The 21,147-nt window shown below is 45.6% G+C and overlaps 1 protein-coding gene across 4 annotated transcripts in view; it reads left to right on the top strand.

The window, feature by feature from the left end:
• ENOX2 (ecto-NOX disulfide-thiol exchanger 2) overlaps positions 1-21,147 on the top strand; it is a 1,184,097-nt gene that overhangs the window by 87,513 nt on the left and 1,075,437 nt on the right. Inside the window, exon 1 of one of the 4 annotated variants that reach the window (XM_078688352.1) lies at positions 3,501-3,609. The exons of the other annotated variants lie outside the window; for them this stretch is intronic. Coding sequence (XP_078544478.1) covers positions 3,588-3,609 — 22 coding nt within the window. The 5' untranslated portion in view covers positions 3,501-3,587. Of the gene's footprint in view, positions 1-3,500; positions 3,610-21,147 lie in introns of those variants that run through there. 4 annotated transcript variants of the gene reach the window in all.

Consider the following 21,147-nt stretch of genomic DNA (forward strand, 5'->3'; position numbering starts at 1 on the left):
AATGCTGCAGATGAGGCCTCAAGGCATTATTTCTGTATCACTCAATTTTCAAATTGACGGGCCTTTTTATGCAAGCTCAAATTGAAGCTGAACTGCTGGAGTTAAATTTTGGGGTGATTGAAATTTTGGGCCGTCTTAAATATTTAGGTACCTGGTTCTGCTTCCGCACTGTCAAGGAGAGGACAACACCGTCCCACACCCAAGGCCCACTGTCCCTGGCCTGGGAGCAATTCACGCCTCATCACAAGGAGCCATCCAGCTGCCAGATGACAGTTGTATACTTGCAGAAAGGAATTCAGAGGCTTTCAGGAAGGCAAAAGATAACTTTTTTGAAGACCCTTTTTGTACACACTAGACAAATTCCGAAATTTCCCTTAAAATTGGATTTTGTTTAATTGTTAAAAAGAGGACTTTAAATACTTCTCTAGCTATTTTCTAGGTGGAGATAACATTTATCAAACTTAATATTGACTCATAATGCTTTCCTGTGGAACAGTCAACTCTTCTAAAATTAAAATACCTTTGAGATGCTATTCCCTGTAAGGATATGGTTCACATTAACCGTTCTGTGTACTACTTTTAAATAGCATTCAACCTGACTTAATCGACAGCAAGGCTTACTTAGGGATGACATGTAAACAGGGCCACTAGAATTACGTGATTGTGCAGCAATTTTCACATAATTGTAGATTTACCACATAATTTATCATCTGCTGCATAATCTGCTGATTTTAACAGCAACAAAAAAATAGATTCAAGCTCACACAGCTCAAAAGTTGATAAAAAAAGCAGGGACACGTGCTGGAAGGCCCTTTGCAACGGTTGGCTAGTCAGCTTTCTGTAGATAATTGCTATTTTTGCGTGTAAACTTCTACTAATGAGGTACAACTAATGCTCAGATCATGTTAAGGTTACAAATGACAAAATAATGAAGTAAAACTATCTCAAAATGTGCTGCATAATTTGTGTTTTCTTGTTGCGTGACTTACTCAACACTGCACCTTAATTTGACCGTTACCTGCTGCATGCTTTCAAGGACCTTGTATATAAATGTTTAAAGGGAGGATTTTAGGGCTGTCAAAAGAGGTTCTTTTGACAGTTGAATTTGCACTTTAAACCTCTACCACTGTGCTACACATGGCAGGCGTGAAGTCATGTTTCCCTTGTCACTGCACTGGGTGGCACAATATGTGCTACCACCCACTGGTCATTTTAGAAGCCTGGGTACACCTTAGTTACCATATATTAGGGACTTATAGGGATGTTAAATATGCCAATCACAATGCCATTTGTATCATGTTGAAAGGAGGTGCACAAGTATTTTACCACTGGTTAGCAAAAAAGTGCAGGAAGTTCTATAGTCCACAAAAAGACCCAAAAAATTGGGATGACCTTGCAAAAAGGGCAAACTTCCAGCAGAAACCTTGCCCTGTTATAAAGGCACTGTTTTGTTTACTATTTGCCCTTGCATGCCTATTTGTTGTGTGTTGCTTTCATGGTAACATTGTTAACTTACCGATTGTTTTTTAAAGCCTTTCACGCACATAGGAGTTCTTAAAAATGAAAAAATAGGCCCTTTGTCAAAAGTATCTACTTAGCAATATTTTTCTGTGTATGCATTTTAAGTTCACTGCTTGTCACACAAACGTAATCTTCTGACTCTACTTCAAAACACGCTTTTTAAGGGTTCTGCTTAATGCTGCAAATGCTCTGTGTTTCGTAAGGAAGACATACTCCTAGTTTTCATATTGTTGTAGCTTAAGATGTTGCATTTGTGGTGGATTTTCACTCTAGGACAGCTGGTAGCAACATGCAAAAGGGCTGCATCTCGGTTTACATTCCGACCGACCAATTTACAATGCTAGTGATTGGGAACTAAATCGCCAGTCATTGACTGGCTGGACAGTTGGAGTCCAGCCCGTAACCTCAAAGGGCGTTTTTTCTGCCTTTGAGATTACGATGCACGGTTTCGATGCCGGCCTTTCCGACCTGAAACCCAGTCCAAAAGCATGTTTGAGAGCCCCTAGCAGGGCCACTTTGTGTGCGTGGCCTCCGGTCGGGGGTCGAGAGGGCACCTGTGATGCCCCCTGTTAATCCCTGCAACCCGTGCCTGCCACGGGGTGCAGGGATTAACACCACCTCCTATTTCCCTATGGGATAATGTACTATGGCCTGTTTAATTCTGTAATACATGCTTTCATAGGGAAATGTCGGAATTTGACCAAACAGTGTTCGCTTGCATCGTAATCAGGTCGAGACTGCCGACCAGAGGTCGGATGGTCCCAGTTCCAAGACTGTGTCGGGCAGATGTTAAGTCCACCCGACATTGTAATAGGCCCCAAAATCTCTCCAGACACTAACAAAGAGCCAAAATTGTTGACTTCCTTAATGATTGCTCTCAGGTTATCTGCAGAGAGGTTATTAGTTTAAAAAAGAACCTGCACACTGGGCTCCGCAGGTGGACCAAGGAAATGGGCACATTTCAAAGCCTTAGCACAGAAAACTGTTTGTGCCTTAAAATGTGTCCCTGAAGGCTAAAACATCTAATAATGACCCTGGCTAGCTGCCTGCAGTCAATAATAATGGCCGAAACACAGGAACCTATTCTGAATGTTTGGGCAGATATACTAACCTTAAGCTTCACGTCCCGTGTCTCATGCCGAGTGGTAATCTCACATTTGCTTGTGGACTGCCACCCGGAATACCAGTTGCAGTTGGCTTTTTTAAATACGTTGAAGGCATAAGTGTCTCCCTCAAAAATGGTAGATTCGCCCTGTGGTGCGCTTCCGTGTAACACAGACTTGGAAGAAAATCCCACCTTTTCAGCTGAAAGTATCCCACAGAGCTTTGTTGGCTGTCATCACTGCAGTGCTCAATTGGTCTCACGATCACTTCTATGGCAGCGTTTTGTATTTGCAGCCATTATGAGTATTAGCAAAGGCAGAGGTGAACGTCAGTTCTTAATTCCTGAAGTGCTGCCATGCTGCCAAGGTCATTTGAGACCGGATAGCTCCCGCAGGCTGGAAGACGTTTAGAGCACTTAGTGCTTGATTTATTCAGGCGCGAGGCTTTAGGAAGGGGCACTTTTAATGACGCACTGTTGCAATGCTTCTGCTCTGGGTGGCCTGCTGTGTGCACGGGGTGCCTCTGCTCTTCCTTTTACCTGCGATGCGTCACCTTCACCCTCACCCTGCGCGGGGAGCCTGCTCCCGAGAGTGGAGCGCATGACTCCGCATCAGCGCCTCCCTCAGTCCCGAGCTCTGGATTCCCGCACGGCTCCGCAGAAGAACGTGGCGCTAATTGCTTCCCCACCTGCTCCCCTCGGAGCCCAGCCTCCCCATCTTTAGTAGGCGTCCCATAACGTGTCAGCGGAGACGGATGGGGACACATGGCCGCCGGGGGGCTCGCGGCCGGCGCGTGCTGCTGCTGCTGCTGCCGGAGTGGTCCTGGGATCCGCCTCCTCCCCCGTGCCTCCTCTGCTCTGCTGCCTGCAGCTCAGTTGCTCGTGTGAAGCCGAGCCTGACGGAAGCATCCGCGCGCGCGTGGACTTGTGCGCGTGCCGTCGGGGCCGTGGGCTGGCCGCCAGCATGTTCCTGGTCCAGTACACCGGTCAGTATGCACTTTACGACCACTAGGCGCCTTTCATTGGTTTTGCTTCTTGCGTCCCCAGGTGAGGAGATGCCCGTCCGGTGATGGAGGTGGGAAGGCAGGAGTATGCACATCCGCGCTCCCCCTGCGGCTAGAGGGATACTCTCAGCCCCAAGCCGGCCGTCCCTGCCGAGTGCTCACCCCCCGGCCGTGCTTACTCCTGCGCGCCTCTGGGATTAGATCCGCGCATACTGTAACTGCCCTAGGCTTCGCTGCACAGCGCTTTCAGTGAAGGCCACTTCCAACAGTGTGATCTTCTACTAACGCGTGTTCATGTAAACATGTGTCTCCGAGAGTTGCTTAGGAAAAGGTGTTCGGATGATCAATTGAACTTTAATAGTACCAACTCTCTCCCCATCGCCAGTGAATGTTTGAACGTTAGCTGTGTTATGAACATTGTTGGGAATAGATACGTGCGTGATGATTTCACAGGAACTTGTTGACTGGATTCTGGGCTGATCACTTTTGCACTACTACAGGATTTATTTAGTGGCAGATACTTGTACACTAAAATTGTTACTTAATTGATCTTGTAAGGCAAACACATGTTTTATTGTTGGTCCGTTGCTCCATATACTTTGTGGCTTGTAAATTGTGGTACCCTTATTCGCCCAGAAACATTTGCAATCTATGGTGGACTATGTATCCAGGGCGCGAGGCATACCTCTGATGGGCGTCGTGCGTTGTCAATTGTGTGGGTACAGTTAGTGCTTAATTTGAGCCTGTGTTTTTCTGTGATCGGCACCGCACATAATTGCCAGCTCTGGGGCTTATGACAGTCAGCCACATGGTGGTGCTGTCTGGCTAATTTAGGTATGAGCACAACAGCCCTTTATTACTTCAATTTACATTTTCAGTGACTAATACCTGCCTCCTAAGCCATTCTTACATCTATTGCTCTTATAAAAGATTTTAAGTAACCATACACTAAAGATTATGTATGTCTATATATATTGAGTCCCTCCTCATTACAGCTAGGCCTGGAATAATATGAACTGTTAGACGTGAGTTTGATGGTTAGTACAAATTAAGCGCTGCGTACAGTAGAATAGAAACGTGCGTTGTTGGTTGGGGTACGCTGCATTTCTTCCCTCACTCTTGAGCTATCCTGCGGGCACTGAAGTCTCGGTGGTCCAGACCCTTCTCAGCCAGGGACCTTCGGCTGTTCACATGTCGTCGCAGCTCCGATCTTGTAACTTGAGGGTGCGCTGTACTCGTCCAGGCCAGGGGGGACTCAACCCTCCCTGCTAACATTGAGAGGTCCGTGCGGCACTACCGGGACGCTGACGGCTGGGGAGGATCTCACGCCAGAAGGAACCCGTTTGCTTTGATGGATCGGGTGCACTCTGACACTCGGTCACCTCGTGCCCGGTCCCTGGTTGCACCAGGGCGGCGGGGCAGGCGTGAGGGTGTCTATCGTTGTGAAGAGGAGTTACTGTGGGTGCTGGAGCCTGGTGAGAAGTTCACAGACCTGGCTGCATGTGTTTGTTTCGCGTGCTTCTAGAACAGCCCCGAACGTGCCTGCGCCTGGGAGCACCGGGCTCGCTGGCACAGTTTCCAGATAGATCCCTGGGACTCAACACGCCGCCGCCTGGCGCTGCTTCTGGTGCTCCGCCGCGCTCCTTCCGCGGTGACAGGAGCGCTCTTGGCGCCCCCAGGCACGGGACCCCGGCGAGGACCGTGTGGTGGATGGATGTGACGTGGTTTCTAATACTCTGCCGCCGCCGGAGGCGTGGAGGACCTGCGCCCGGCCTCGGCGCGCGCGCTGTGTGCAATTAAAAGCAAGCGCGAGCCTCTGACAGGGGCCTGAGTGCACTTAGCGGATCTCATTGTCCGAGGCCGGCGCCTCCACGCGACGGTAATTAGCCGGCTTCGATCCTCTCGCTGTCTCTCGCGCCTGCCCCCCTCGCGCCTCCTACCGCTCTCTTTATGCGTGTTTGTGTGCATATTTAGCAGAGGACATACATCCCGTCGAACTGGGTCTATGGGGTACGCAGGCTGCACAACTAACGCCGTCTGTCTTTGAGGTCCCAGACTGGGATCTACCGCCTAACGTTCTGCAGCCTTTCTTTTGGTGCCTCTTGTCTGTTTGTGCCACTGTGTCTTGTGCACCCACAGTCGGTGTGCACTGTGGTGTGACAGGCTCTGTCCTCACCACTTGTCTCGTCACCTGGGACTTTACTTCGGTCCTAACAGTTGACATTTTCCTAAGCGCAGCGAAACAGTAACTACTTTATTTTAGCTGAATTCTCCTGAATAATTCAATTTCACTTGTGTGCGCTATTTGTAGGTGTAATCTCATGATGTGCTTGTGCACGTTTTCTTGGTATGGGGCGTATTTAACAGGGAAGTCATTTGTCCTCTCTGCTGTGGGTTATGTCCACTGGGCAGTTAAGCTGTCCTTTCTGCTATATGGCCTGGCCAATCGTGTAGGTTAACTGTCCTTTCTGCTATATGGCCTGGCCAATCGTGTAGATTAACTGTCCATTCTGGTATGAAGCCTGGCCAGCAGGGTAGTTATAGTGGGCGACATTGCCGATAGGGCGGGTAACCTCTGATTCTGGTGTGAGAGTGGCCAACCGGGTAAGTCATCTGCTCTTCTGGTGTAGGGCCTAGCCAAAAAGGTAAGCGACCCGTCCTTTTTGGCGTGGGCCTTTCCAATAGGGCAAGTAACCGGTCCATTCTGTTGCATCAGCCTTAAACAACCGGGCATGCCTGTTATCTTCGCTGGTATCTAAGGCGGTTATCCTTCAGAGGTTCAGACAGCGGGCACCAATTTGAGTCTGTCATAATGTGCAAATTATGTGTAAAATTGTTTGGACGGAGGTGCAGACCGTATGAATACATTTGCGAATGGCTTCTGCTTGCTGGGCACTCGTCCGAAATAATGAGATGGACAGACGCTACAAAAGGACCGATGCATCTCGGGCTAAACCAGGCAGCCGTGCTTCTTAATGGACTCTCCGCGCGCTGAGCAGCGCCTGCCGGGAACACAGCTGCAGATTGCCGGTGCTTCTAGGAGCTTCCCATCCGCTGGGTATCGGGTCCCTGAAACCTGACTTCTGTGGGCGAGCCCTGGCAAGTGGTGAGCTGTTATGGCTAACCACTGAGTGACGGAGATTGGACATTCATTTAAAAAAAAAGCCGGCAGAAGAGGTATACCTCACCTGAGGGCTGAAAGCGGTGCACCGCCCGTGGTCCGCGCCGCAGCTTCGATGGAGCAGATGCAGCGTCGCCTGCGCGGCCACTTTGGCTCCTCATCCCGCATCGCCTCTTCTGGGGTAGCACAGTGCGCCTCCAGCACACCGGGATCTGGCACTTAACTCGACAGAGAGTTAGATTGCACGTTGCACCCATGGCCCTCCTTGTCTCAGCGGTCTGTCATGCAGTTTCCGACACCAGCGAAACTAGGGAGGGTTGGAGCCAGCGATAACAGCACATGTTGGAACTGCCAGAATGCCACGGGAGACCTATCTCACATGCTATTCGAGTGCACCAAAGTCAAAGCTTTCTGGGGCAAGGTCTACAACGTCATAGACACAATAACGGGAAGTAAGATACAAAGAGGACTAGCCGGGGCAGCCACTGCATTCCTAGCGACAGAACTCCAGTCCAAAGAAGTACGAGACCTGGTCGATGTCCTTCTAACGGCTGCAGTGAAAACGATTCTGGGTGACTGGAAGGACACCAGCAAAGCCACTTTCAAGCGCTGGTTCAACTGGGTAACCTTCCTCAGGGGGGCAGATAATATCACCGCCAAGCAAAAGGCGGCAAATCATACAGCCAAGGAGAATATGTGGGAAGCTCTCGACTCATACCTGGAACGATAACCAACCTACCCCCCCCCCCCCTCTTTTTTCTCTCTCCTTTCCTTTTTCTCTCTCAGGCCCCGCCAGGCCGCAATCTTGCAAGACCAGTACAGTATTAAGAATGTCTTTTCTATGGATATGTAAAATTTTATTTTCAATAAAAATATTTTGAAATAAAAAAAAGAAGTGACAACCGCCCTGACGGGGACCGTGAGCGGAGTACATTAGTATTTTAAAGGTGTACAGTTTCAGGAGAAATGCTTCTTCAATCACTGGGACAATTTCCGTTGCATCAGTGGTCCCTCGGTCCGATCATCTTTCTTTAAAGGAACTCCGCGTGCTGGCTCCTGTCCCTGGGCCTGGCAAGCCTTAGAAACCGCTTTCCGAGTCTTTGAGCTGGCAAGGGTCGTCTTTTGGGCAGTGCGACCGGTGCGGCCGCACTGGCCCCTAACCTGGGAAGGGGGTGCTGACTTGAAAGGGGGGGGGCTGTATTTAGCCATAACTTGTGATTTTAGAAGCACCTGCTGCAGAGTTCCCTGTGTGTTCATGTTTCAGGCAGCATTAAAAATGTCAAGAATACCCTTGTGATAATGTTCCTGCTAGAAAGAGAGATCAGAGTTTTGTCTAGTGGCAGTTTTTTTACTTGCCATAAAGTAGTGCAGAGGGTTGCTATGCCTGCTGCAAAGAATTCTTACCATGCAGATCACTGGTCTGTATTTTATGTGGATAGCTGAGTGGATTACTGCTTTTGTCACAGAGATCCTTTTGTCACCGCAGTTCTGTAATTAAATTGAAAGTATTTCTATAGCGCCTAACTACCCGGAGGCCACGTAGAGCTTACGGAAAGGAAGCAGAATCACAACAGTCTACGCCACTAAGGAAGCATTCCAAACAAGTGTGTTTTTAAGAGCATGCGAAAGGTCAGCAAGTTGTTGTTCCCCCTCATAGCTTGAGGAAGGGAGTTCCACAATTTAGCAGCAGTGAATGAGAAAGAGCATCCTCCCCCATCTCACCTTCCCTATTTTCTTAGTGGTAGCCAGATATAAGGAGCTAGAACGTAGAGTCCTAGGCGGCAAATACGGTGTTAATAATGGGTGTAAGATGGAGGGGCCAGTCTTCCACATGGCTTTATGTGCAAGGCACATAGCCTTGAATTGTATCCTGGCAGCAATAGGTAGCCAGTGTAACTGTTACAATGCTGGCCTTGCTGATCGCCGCCGTGGAACCTGCAGGAGCATCCGTGCTGCACAGTTCTGAACTACTTGTAATTTATTTATTGTGGCTTGAGGGGCTCCCAAGTACAGAATATTTCCATAGTCCAGTCGGGACAATATGAGGGCTTTGGACCATTATCCTTCTAGCCTCAAATGGAAGGAGGGGAATAATTTTACGAAGCATTCTCAGCAATCCATAGCAGATTGATGAGAGCATGGTGGCCTGGTGTCCAAAGTTAAGGGATGAATGCTGAATGCAAACTGCTTAAAATAGGTTAGGACCTCATGTTTTTTCCCCAGGGATTCATTATATTTTCATAATGTTGCTGAAAAGGGTTTGTTTGGGTAGATATACATTCTTCTTATTAGTGAGTCAGCCTTTAACAGTTCTTTAAAACAAATTAAATGTATGTGAGAGAGGGGCTATGGAGAGATGAGGGGCACTTTTGCCCCGTGGTCATGAGGGAATCCGAGGAGAGGTGCATAGGTGGGGAGGGTGCCGAAAGTGATTGCCGCACCGGTGTCAACAGCACTAAAGCTGGCACTGGCTGTGTGTGTTGTGCGATGTGTTTCACCTCTTAATCACTGCTAATTGCATCCTACACAGGCTGACTTCTTTTCTGGCACTTCTGTGGTGGTGGGTGTCATTCACCCTCCTCACTGATACTCCTTTAATCATTTCTGCCACAAATCAACGTTTGATGAATTAGTTACATTCAGTGGTCTGTAAGTGGAGCTGAACCCACTGAGCATTCTAACTGGCTACTTACATCATTTTGGTGTTGGCGGATGCAAGGACAAGCACGGGTAAATACAAATCTCAGAAGGGTGCGGGGGAAAAGAATGAAAGAGTATTGAAGGACAATCATTAATATAAAGAGAACTAATTGCGCATCTAAATGTTTTCACCCCTACTCTTTCTGTTGTGCACAGTGTGGCAATGACTTCTTGCACCCGACAGTCCTTGGGTTCTCTGGCGGCTAGGGGAGCCTGCTATTGGTGTACGCTGGATAACTATATTTTTTCGTCCCATATTTGCCTCTTCCAGGATTGACTTGGTCAACGCTGTTTGATGCTACACACACTTCGGCATAGGATTGAGGCAGTATGAGGCAATGGTTGTTTTGAGCCATCTTTCCTCCTTGCCTCTTCCCCCTGTATTCACCATCCCCACCCTAGCCAATTCGTGTGAGAGTAATACCGATGGTGCTCACTCAAGAGGTTATCTAATTGAGCAAATCTAACAAGGGAACCCATCTGTGTCTAGTTGTGACACTCGTATGTCTGCACCTTTACCACCGCTCTGCAAAGAGATCCAGTGTGCCATTTTGTATCACTGGGACCCAGCCTCTGGAATCAGTAGCCGTTGCGAATTATAAACCAGGCACACACTTAAAACACTTTGAGACGATGTCCGTTTGTATAGGTCTGTGTGTATGTGTGTGTGTGTGCGTGCCCCCCTCTTAAAGCATTCCTCAAACTCTTGGACCATGTTCTTAATCCAGTGTTTGTCCTGAAGACTCCTTGGGCACCTGATCTATGATCTTCCAGTATGTAAATCTTGCAATAATGGGCTGTTTTTGTGTACTTTGCTCCCTCGAATTAGGGTGACCACTTCAGTCCAGGTGAGTTACAGTACCAAACTGTTCACCTGCAAATCATCAATTTCAGGTAGTTTAGTACAATTGAAGCAAAAAAAAAAAAAGACTACGACACCCATACTGTTTTAGGCTATTGCATAAAAGTGTAGGACTGGAATCGGTGTGTAATGAATTGGAGCAAGTGTCACTCAATGTGCAGCCCGGGGTCATCCTCCAGACCTTTACATGCGACCACCTGGTGAACAGCAGCAGTGGGATGCTGGTTACTTGAGGGAGCATTGACATTCAGAAATATGTTAAATAGACCGGCAAGCATAAGGTGTCCTTCGCCACTTTTAAGCGCACATTTGTTTTTAAAGACATCTTGTAACAAACGTGTAAAAATATAAAAGTCTCTACAAAATACCAAAAAAGTGTATTTCATTAATATGCAGAGCTTTTCACCTTAGTACATCAGGTTCTATCAGTGCATTTAGAAGTAGTTTTTAAAAATGAACGTAGAAATGTTCAAACCTCTGCACGCACTCTCAATACCAATAGTAAACTAAGAGGCAAGTCAGTTGTCATGGGGACCCCTATGGGCCACCTGGGTTATTTATTATATACATGGACAACATTATAGTTTAATAAATCAAACACAAGAGTAGGTTTTGTATCGCACACATCGTGAACTAATGTATTTTAAGGGGGTCTTATATGTGATACTGAAGAAAGACGAGCCAAAGTGAAACTAAACAATTGGTTAGGATCACACAATTTGGTCAAGTGGGGAAGCCTGGACTACTTCTAGGAGTTCTGTTTTTGCATTGTGCAATTCTATTTAATTCTAATTCAGTATTCAAGTCACTTTATATTTACATGCGACTCTCCCAAGGTAGCAATAGCAAGCAGAGAAGGCTTACCCTGAGGTGCAGTAGAGGGATGGTATTCAGATATGGCATAACACACTACTGTCACATCGATCACTCTTCTAGAGACTTGGGGCTTCACTTTAAGGGCAGCATGGAATAAAACCCTAAAAATAACTAACTGGCTCACTGTCCACATCATGTACATTCCTCGCTTCCTCTATGCCCACCTAACACTCCCACCAAAGCCCCACTACCTCCCTGCTGGCATCAGTGTGGCTCTCAGGCACATTACAGACTATACTTTTTGGTGTGTTGGAAAAAGTTTGCGAATACCCATGACATGGGGGGAGGTGGTCACCCTTGCCAGAATCATGCTTTGTGTTTCATAACTTATTCTCCAGAGACTGTCCATGACAGTTCTTCACTGTCCCACCTCAATATTACAGCTATCAAGGGTAGCATTTCATGGAGGACAGTTTGTACACATTCAAGACCTGGTCTCTGGCCAAACGCCAAGTGCTGCAGTTGTGTATAAGAAGGGCATTGTTTCCATCTGTGCTTCTCAAGGGCATCCTGTAGCAGCAGACAGGGAAAGGGCACAAAACGATTGTACCTCTTTTTCAAAGCATGTTTGTTTACTCACTTTTTCCACTTTTTTTAAATTCTTCCTCTGGCTAAGAATGTGATGTTTCACCAAAAGCCTCACAATTGGACTATCAAAAACTACGAACCTCCTTTCCGGAGATTATCAGCTGTGTCAGTGCCAAGTTGTGAGGACTTGGCCTGCTATTTTCATGATGTGACCGGAGAGAAACTGTTTAAGAATTGAAAAAATTATAATAAAACGGTATTGAAAAAGTTAACTTGCTTTCCTTTAAGTGCGTAAAATAACGGTATTGCTCACAGAGAGAAGCTTAGGAGATGTAACGAGTGTTGAGTGGACCTTAGCATTTGCACGCTAAACCAGGGGCGTCCATTTGTTTAGGCCCCATTGTGAATGTAGTATACAAGGCTCCCAAAGCAGTTAGTTGCCTGTCACTGTGTTTATGTTAGTGTTCACCGAACAGCACTTTGACACGCGCTTCATGTGGGGGAGTGTTTCAGTTCCCATGGAATTTATCAAGTTGGTGTCCAGAAGAGGTATAGCTTAAAATGGTGCAGCAGGTGCAGTGGCACCAGGGCCCAGAAGCCTCGAAAGGCGCTCTGAACGCTGATTATTGCTGTATTTCACATTGGGGTCCGTTTCTTTCCGTGCACTAGGGCACATGACTTATTGGCTACCCAACAGGCGTCCGCGTTCCATGCAGACCTTTATTGGGAGTTATGCTGGGGTCACCATTTAATGGAGGTTAGTTATCCGGGTTATTGCGTTTTCATTTATCTATACTGTGTGCTACTGTAAATCTTTTTACATGCTTTCTATAATTAGCTACAAGCATAGAACCCATTTTCCTGACAAAAATCAAGGAAATGTGCAAATGAAGAACTAACAGAAATATTCTAGCTGCCTGCATTTGAGTGGATGACAGGCTCTAATTGACCATGCAATAGCCATGACAGAAACCTTTACTCACATGTCGGGAGCAAGGACTCCGTTTATTTTCCTACATCTAGCGCTTTAAATGGGCAGTTGCTGCCCGGTACCGTATACCTGCACTTCTTTAATTTGAAAGGGAGCGTACCTGCAGTTTTCAGCTCTGCTGCAATACATTTAATGGGAGAGTCCCGGCACTTCTCAATGCAAAGTAGGTTCTCTGAATAGAGTGCCTGCGCTTATGTACTCCCATTTAAAACCTTTCCTACAATCGTTCAGCAGAGTTCAGCCTGCATTTAGTATATGTTCGTTCTGTAGAGCAGGTACTTTCCCATAGCAGTCCATAAAACGCCAATAACTTCAGCGTTTGACCCACAGTTTCTAGAACTTGTTAGCCTGACCCGACCCCCACCCTCTCCTGGGGCATTTCCTAATCCTCTCAGTGGTGTCTTATTCAGGTTCATTGCTGTATTTTTGTACACGGGCTCTCTGCATGGCAACGCACCCTGAGCAGGTTGGCATACAGTCTGCAAACCTCTGCCGTGCGGCAGGCCACGCGTACAGGCGAGCCCCAGTGCGCAGTATCACTTGTGCAGCAGGCGGTGCTGTCATTCAACGCTCCTGCCACCCATCCCACTCTACGCCCCGTGACACTGAAACCGTGAATCTGGCGATGCTCAATCGAGCCTGGTTGCCTAGCCTGCGTTTGGCCCGCCCCGCCCCGCCCCGCCCCGCCCCGCCGAGCTCACGGTTGAGCTGTCCGCGCGCTGCGGGTTAGGGTTTATTACCAGGCCCAGGGCCGTCCCAGAACCGGCCTTTGCATGCAGCTAATTAGCGAGGGCGCATCCTTCGGTGCGAGGAACTGCTGACTGCCTCGTAACTCGAGCCGGTGTGTCGAGTGAGAAGATGATTTAGGCGGGAAGGAGCGCGAGCCCTCGGAGAGAGGAAACCTGACTGCCAAGCACCTCGTCCACCTCCGTATGCGGCCGTCAGATGGCGTCACCGGGTGCGCGCGCGCTTTCAAAAGGCTCGCTAATGGATTTCCTTTGTGTCTTTTAAACTTCTCCTTCCTGACTGTATCCGAGGGAAAGTGTGAGCAGCCTAAAAATAAGAGCACAGTGAAAAGATGAGCAGCGCTGGGAAGAGGTGGATGCAGGCAGTGTCTTACTGAGCTGCCCGCGCGGCCTGCCCTTGCACAGAGAGCCAGGCGCATTGAACCCTAGTAAGTAAGCATTAGCAGTGTTCACACTCGATAGACACACAGTGAACTTTCAAAAGGGAGGAACGCAAGGACAGATCACAGCAGGGTTTTCAATTGGTTCTCACGTCTTTCGGTCGGTCATAACTATAAGGCCAGTTTGCAAATATTCTAAATAAAGAAATTAAAAAATAAATCTTTTCTCAGACTTATGGTAGTAAGGCAGCTCTTGCCTCCACCCACGCCATCCCGAGGTGAACAGGCATCACGGACATGGAGTCTGTTATGAAGTGGAAATACACCCACCAGCTGCAGGTTTGTACCCGCTTAATCTATTGAGATGTCCACACCTGTAAGTTATTTGCAAGATAAGATAACAGAAGTTTTTACCAACGCAAACAAGACCTAAAAGTAAAGTTGAACGGAGTATTTTAGACACAAGACCACAACAAAAAAATCCGGTGAGCGAGCGAGCACAGACCCGGTTGCCAAAATAACGTTAACATTTTCGTATCCAGACACAGCTATTTTTTTTAGTTAATGTTTGTTCTTAGGCTCTGGCGTTTTTCAAGAGGGGGTGTTTTCACCAATCACTTTTATGTTTTCAACATGTTTTATTGATTTTAACAAGAAGCATGACACAAATACGAAGGACGCATCAAACCATATACCGATCATATAGTAACAAGTATTTTAGACAAGACAAAACTAAACATTAAGGCAAATACAAAATAACTATATCACAGTACGTTAATAGAGGGCGTAGATCAGGCTTCTCCAACGAGTAGCTCGTATGACGCATGGTAGCTCTCCAGCTTACCTGCAAGTAGCTCGCTTGTGTGCAGCCCAGTGAACTTCACCAGAAGCTTTTGCTTGGGTGACTATAAATATACCAAAAATAAAAAAAATTGAGAAGCATTTAAAAACAAATTGTGTGTATATACAGAATTCATATGCCACTTTTAGGAGAAAAACAGCTACATTTTCAAAATAGATTTAAAGCTGATATTTTAATGATAAGGATCAAATGGTGTTGCAGAGACTATTACTATCGCTATTAACTTGGTGCTAGGGACATTGCAGCTATGGCTGTTATCTATTACCCATGTAAAGGCATTCCACATTGACGAAGCATTATATATAATACTACTGACAAGTTTGTGTGATGGTCAGTGGTGGCAACTAATGTAATCTTGCCTGCTACATGTCTAATAATAGTAGATTGGGAGAATTTTCACCAAACAAAAGTAGCTCTTATTACAGAAAAAGTTGGAGACTCCTTGTGTCGAAGTTACGTCAGCGTGAGATGAAACCCTTCCACGATCATCTTTTGAGTGCAGTGCAGAGCCAATAGCCAAATGCATTTGACAAGTAAACAAGCATTTGGGAACCTATGGTATGAGTAGGTCTAGGTGAGTTATGAAATCCGAGATAACGGTGCCGTATGATAGCCAGGGTACTTGGGTGTAAATGCTATCAGGCGATTCAAGTTCGATCTCCGTGTATTTGCCTAGGAAATAGCCATCCATTTTTGTGAGAGTGATTTGTGACCAGGACACAAGTACAAATAATGTCACCATCTCTTTGGTGAAGGCACCTGCTGCTTTGTTACAGTTCACTTGTACGTAATGACTTTCAGAAATTCTGTTTTTAACCTATTTAGTACCTTCTTGGAAAAGTGTGCTATTTGGATAAGACAGCTAGTGCAAGGGTTATTGGTGAATGGAGGAGAGGCTTTACTTGTTGACTGTCAGCTGTTTCAAGAAAGCTGACTGTGCTTAAAGCAATTGTGCAGTAAAGGCTGTCAACCACTTGCACCTGTGCTGGAGCTGTTGGTAGACGGAGAATAAATTGGACATCTTCTTCCTGGCACGTAATGTTGCACTTCACATCTCACTGTCGTACGAAGCACTCTGAGAACTGGTCTGTAGACAAACGATGATGAATTTGGAGAAGGAAAGAGTGTGCTTGTTTGTGTTGCTAGCTCGAGAACAAGGCATATACCAGTGCATTTAAAAGTGTCTTGAGGAGTTGCTGAATGGAGAAGATAGCATGCTTTCCAAATTCTCTATGACGCTTACCCATGCTGTCTTGAGGCAATGCTCTTCAGTTCAGAACAGAAAGGACATTTCTTTATCCTTGTAAGGGTGGAGATTGGTTAGAAAATCAGTGGCAAATGACTCTAACCCCTGGTATGACGATAGACTCAATGACGACAGGCGTACTATGCGAATGGCAGAACGCACCTGGAGATCGGACCCTTCAGCACTGCACCTCAAAAGGCTTAAGAACAAGAGAAATGCCTACTTCAGGAAAATAAAGCGCACAAAGTTGGACTTCTTCAGCCGCCAGTTGGACCAAGCAAAAAACAGGCTAAGAAAACTGTTCGAACTAATCAAGACCCAAACAAAGACACAAACCTTACAATCAAACAGCACTACAAGCGACACCCCACACTGTGAAGCCTTCTCTGCTTTCTTTCAGCTAAAGACTGACAACATAAGAAATGACCTCATCATGGATGTAAGCCGATTCCCCAACCACACCAGGATGTCTAACACTCAACCTAAAAACAAGGCATCTTGGCTGTACTTCGATACCTACTCGGAAGAAGCAATACACAAACTGCTCTGCACCTTGAAGCCCTCTAATCACCTCACAGACCCTCTACCTGCTAATGCTGTAAAATACTTCATCCCCTTGCTCCTCCCTCTCTGGACCAAAATCATCAACTGCTCCCTGCAACAAGGCCTCATTCCAGACTCCCTCAAGGTGGGGCAAGTCACGCCTATACTCAAGAAACCTACAGCTGATCCGTCTGACCTAAACAATTACCGGCCCATCACCAATATCCCCACCCTGGCCAAACTGCTGGAGAAATGTGTCCAACTCCAACTAACAAAACACATTGACCAATTTGACCTCCTCAACTCTCATCAATCAGGCTTCCGAGCGAAACATAGCACGGAAACAGCTATGACACACATAATTGATGACGCCCTCCAAATTCTTGATCGCAATGAGTCCTGCCTCCTCATCCTTCTTGACCTCTCGTCAGCATTTGACACGGTCAAACATGAGAACTTGCTGGAGCTGCTAGGCACTAGAATGGGTCTATCGGGAACTGTTCTTAAATGGTTTTCGTCCTTCCTACACAACCGGTCTCAGAAGTTCAAGATCGACAATGTGCTATCTTCACCTGTGCCTGTAGATCTAGGTGTTCCACAAGGATCCTCCCTCTCCCCCACATTGTTCAACCTCGTCATGGAACCGCTTGCCACCTTGCTCCAAGCTTCCAATGTCCAATTCCATATGTACGCCGACAACACACAACTTTACCTAAAGCTTCAATCCCCGGAAGATATCAAACATTTGAATTCCACGCTTATTAACACTCAATCTTGGCTGGCCGATAATCACCTCAAACTAAATGCTCTGAAAACTGAGTTCCTACTCATCTCACCCCCGGCGAAAATTTCCACCACCCAAACATGGCTCAATAACTTAACAGCACTCAATGTCCAACCTACCATCGTGGACTCAGCGAAATCCCTAGGCATCACACTTGACGCCAAGCTCAACATGCAGCAGCACGTCAGCAAAGCCACAAAAGCAGCTAATTTCCAAATCAACACACTGAGGAAAATTAAACCCTTCCTCCCTGCTGAAGACTTCCAAACTGCTGTACAAGCGTTAGTCATCCCTCGAATAGACTACGGAATTGTGGCCCTCAGCGGACTCCCGCTATCCACAACAGCACCCTTAAGAGCCTCCCTGAACGCTGCCGCGAGACTCATTACTGGCTCAAGAAAACATTCGCATATATCCCCAGACTTAAAGTCCCTAAAATGACTGCCTTTTGAAGCCAGAATACAGCTAAAAATTGCAGTTATGACACATGCGGCCGTGCATCACAATGCACCCAACTACCTCGCTCAAAAGTTGTCTATATCAGGAGGTTCGAGATCCAATAGAAGTTCAAAAAATCTACTCCTGAAACCTCGTAGATTCCGGAAAGAGAAAACATACAAGCCCTCCTTCTCAGGAATGGCACCCAGGATCTGGAATGCGCTCCCTCCTGAAACCAGGCGTATCTCCTCCACTGCACTCTTCAAGAAAGAGGTGAAACCCATCCTTCTGGCCAAGATCTCCTGAACCTTATAGGTGCTGGATCAGAGACCCAGCATTGCTTTGTATCACTGCTCACCTTGTCCTTTGGCACTATACTTCTACTTGATGGGGACACTACTACGCTACTTTCGTACTACTGACCAATATATGATACACGTTGGCTCACTGATTCACTCTCCCGATGCCCCCACTCAGTGCTCTCTCTATACTAAAACATTGGTATAAGCCTTCCACACACCCAAGGTGTACCTGAACTCCTCTGTAGTGGGATCAATGACTTGTGCCATCTTATATTACTTGTTTACCTGATTGTATATTGATATGTTTTATGTATGTTATTATTATCCTATCACGTTAGTAACTACTATACTGCTCCCATTACCTCTGTTCATTCCTACTGCCCCTACCCTGTCTTTGTGAAGCGCTCTGATATCTGTAAGGATCTTGTTCGCGCTATATAAAACTTTGAATGAATAAATAAATAAGTAAATCACAAGTAACAGAATTCAGGTTGTCTTTATCCTTTCTAATGCGACTGGGAATGATGGCAACAGAAAAGCTCAACTTCACTGCATGCCTGTTGCTAGAGTGCCTGTGTACACCTTGGCTGGTCTGGTTGCAATGCCCGAAGATCCCTGAAGAAGTAGCCTTTCGGGAAAACAAGCAGTTAAATCTCATCCTTCATTCCTCAAGAGCTGATATTAGAGCATGGATATTTATCAAATGGCATGACACTGATAACGCAAGTCTAAATGTAGGACACACATTGTATCCTGGATTGACCATCAAGTCCCATTTCACACACTCCATAATTTGGTGGCTTTTTTGAAGCAGGAGCATAGAGGAAACTTTAAGATACTAGTCTTCAGCCACTGGATTACATCCAAAAATCAATTATAACTGCTTTGAGTAGATTCTTGGGTTGATAAGGAAAACACCTTGGGTTATGAGAAGGAAGTGTAAACATGAAATGAAAAAACGTCAAAGCAAATGCTTCCTGCTAGAATATTTAGTGCCAATAGAAATAAGAAATGCTCCCAAAATATATTTTTTAAATAACTTGTAAACTATTTTGGACATCTATACATTTATTAGTTGCTGCCATGATATCTTTAGAGTCCTACCACTTCCCCCCCCAATGTTGTAGAACCAGATTCTAATTTTTATGTCTTTATAACGAAATTGTGAGCCTTTTATTGTGTGGCTCAAAAGTGTTTGTTGATCTCCCACCTCATAACACCGTTCTCTGTACTTCTTCCACAGTGTTTCTGTCTCTTCTTTCATTTATGAACTTCCAAACCAGTTTGTTCTTTTCAAACCTAACTATGTCCTTTTCAGATTCAAAGCAAGTTCGCAATTGAGCCATAATAAATAGAATATTTGAAATTTAAAAATAATCTGAAAGCCTGTAAATTAAAATTCCATTGAATTCGTTACTTGTTACGTTTGGTGCAAACAATGAAGAACAGACCAGAATAAATCGGAAATAGATCAAGTTTAACCTCCTTTCCCTTCTCCCCAATTTTCTACGATAAAAGAGTGCCCTTGCATGAAATATTAATATTCGTATTTGTGATCCATGTGGTTTCCATACACAGCGTGTCTGTTCCAAGAAAATGAGAAAGGAAAGCGGGCAAGAAACAAAAGTTGTTTGCTAGCCATTGTTTGACTGAATACATATTCCTTTAGGTAAGTTCAATCTTTCATGCGCATAAATGAACAAAAAAGGGACTTAAATAATGTTTCAAATGAAGCATTGTTTAGAGACTGGGAGACAAAAGCGAGAAAAGTAAACAAATTGGCTTTTTGCAAAATGGATCGGTAGGTTCTGATGGGGGGATAGACTGGGGATAGACTGGTTGAACGAAGTTCATGGGAAGTGCAATGGGTTTATGAAAATGTTGGTACTCGTTTCAGATTTGATGTTGAGCGTATCTCCCTATGGCATGAAGTTAGCTGGTGTTGGTCGTATTTTTTTTTTAATACTTAGAAACTTCATGAAGGTAGTCCAGAATCTTATAACAAGTTGTATGAATTGTTTGTCCCATTGCTCTTCTGTACATTGCAGTGTTTTGCAATTGCATTCATCTGGTTTAGGCCTATAAAACTGCTTGTAGTTTTATGTAAGTAAGTAAGCGTCACCCTAAAGATATTTCTACCTTGTTCTGCCTGTGCCTATTCATATTAATCAACACTTCAGTCGTGTTCGGATAATATACGTGTTATTGTATATCCACTATGAATACGAATCTTGCTAAAGTTTGCTCTAGCTGAGATTCCAAATTTGTATTTTTTTTGCCGTAGACGTCTAGTAACATATCTATACAAATGTTATATTTGAAGGTTGTATTGGAACCTTCCTGCTTCTGGTAACAAAGTCAGTGTTTGGAAAGTAGGGTGGTGAGCGAGAGAACCCCGGCCTTTTATATCTGTTATAACAAATATTATTAGTTATAGTCCCAGCAGCGTCTATAGTATATACCCCAAGAGGTTGCATCAACTCTGTGAATCGTCTGCCAGTAGAAGCCTATGCCATAATATGTGGTATGGCCAGAACAGAGATTCTATCCAGCAGACCCGAGTTTCCTGCCTGCAACTCTTTCATTCCCATCCTAGAGACAACAAGGGACCTGGAGATTCATGAAAAGCAATTGGGCTTCCTCCTTGGCGGGGTTGGGGGTGGGGGTTATGTTGGGGTGCCGTGACCACACTCTGTAGCAGTGCTGCATCTATGTCAAGCTTTAACTCTCTGCTTCACTCTAGTTCAGTGGTTCTTAACCTTTTGACTTCTGTGGACACCCACTGAATGACTATTGGAATCTTCGAACCTCCAGTCATTACTGAAAGCCAGGGACCCCGGCCTAACAATGCACAAATGGTGAATTCTTCAAATAGTTTAGTAATCTCAATTTGAATTTTATTCGAAAGGTTGGCGGTTTTCTAAATTCACTTGAGGCAACCCATCCCCATACTATATTCTGTCTGATTTGTAGCACAGTGCAAGGTGCATCAATCTGAGAAAACCAGCTTCATTTTTAGCCTTCATTTTCAAATTCCGTCATGCTCACAGAATGTTTTAAAATTGCAAATTTTACGTTATGCTACTTTATGTACATTTTATTAATCTGTTTATTTAATTTTCTAAGCAGTTGCAGACCCCC

Source organism: Lissotriton helveticus, chromosome 4_1, assembly GCF_964261635.1.
Source record: "Lissotriton helveticus chromosome 4_1, aLisHel1.1, whole genome shotgun sequence".
Taxonomy (NCBI): Eukaryota; Metazoa; Chordata; class Amphibia; order Caudata; family Salamandridae; genus Lissotriton; species Lissotriton helveticus.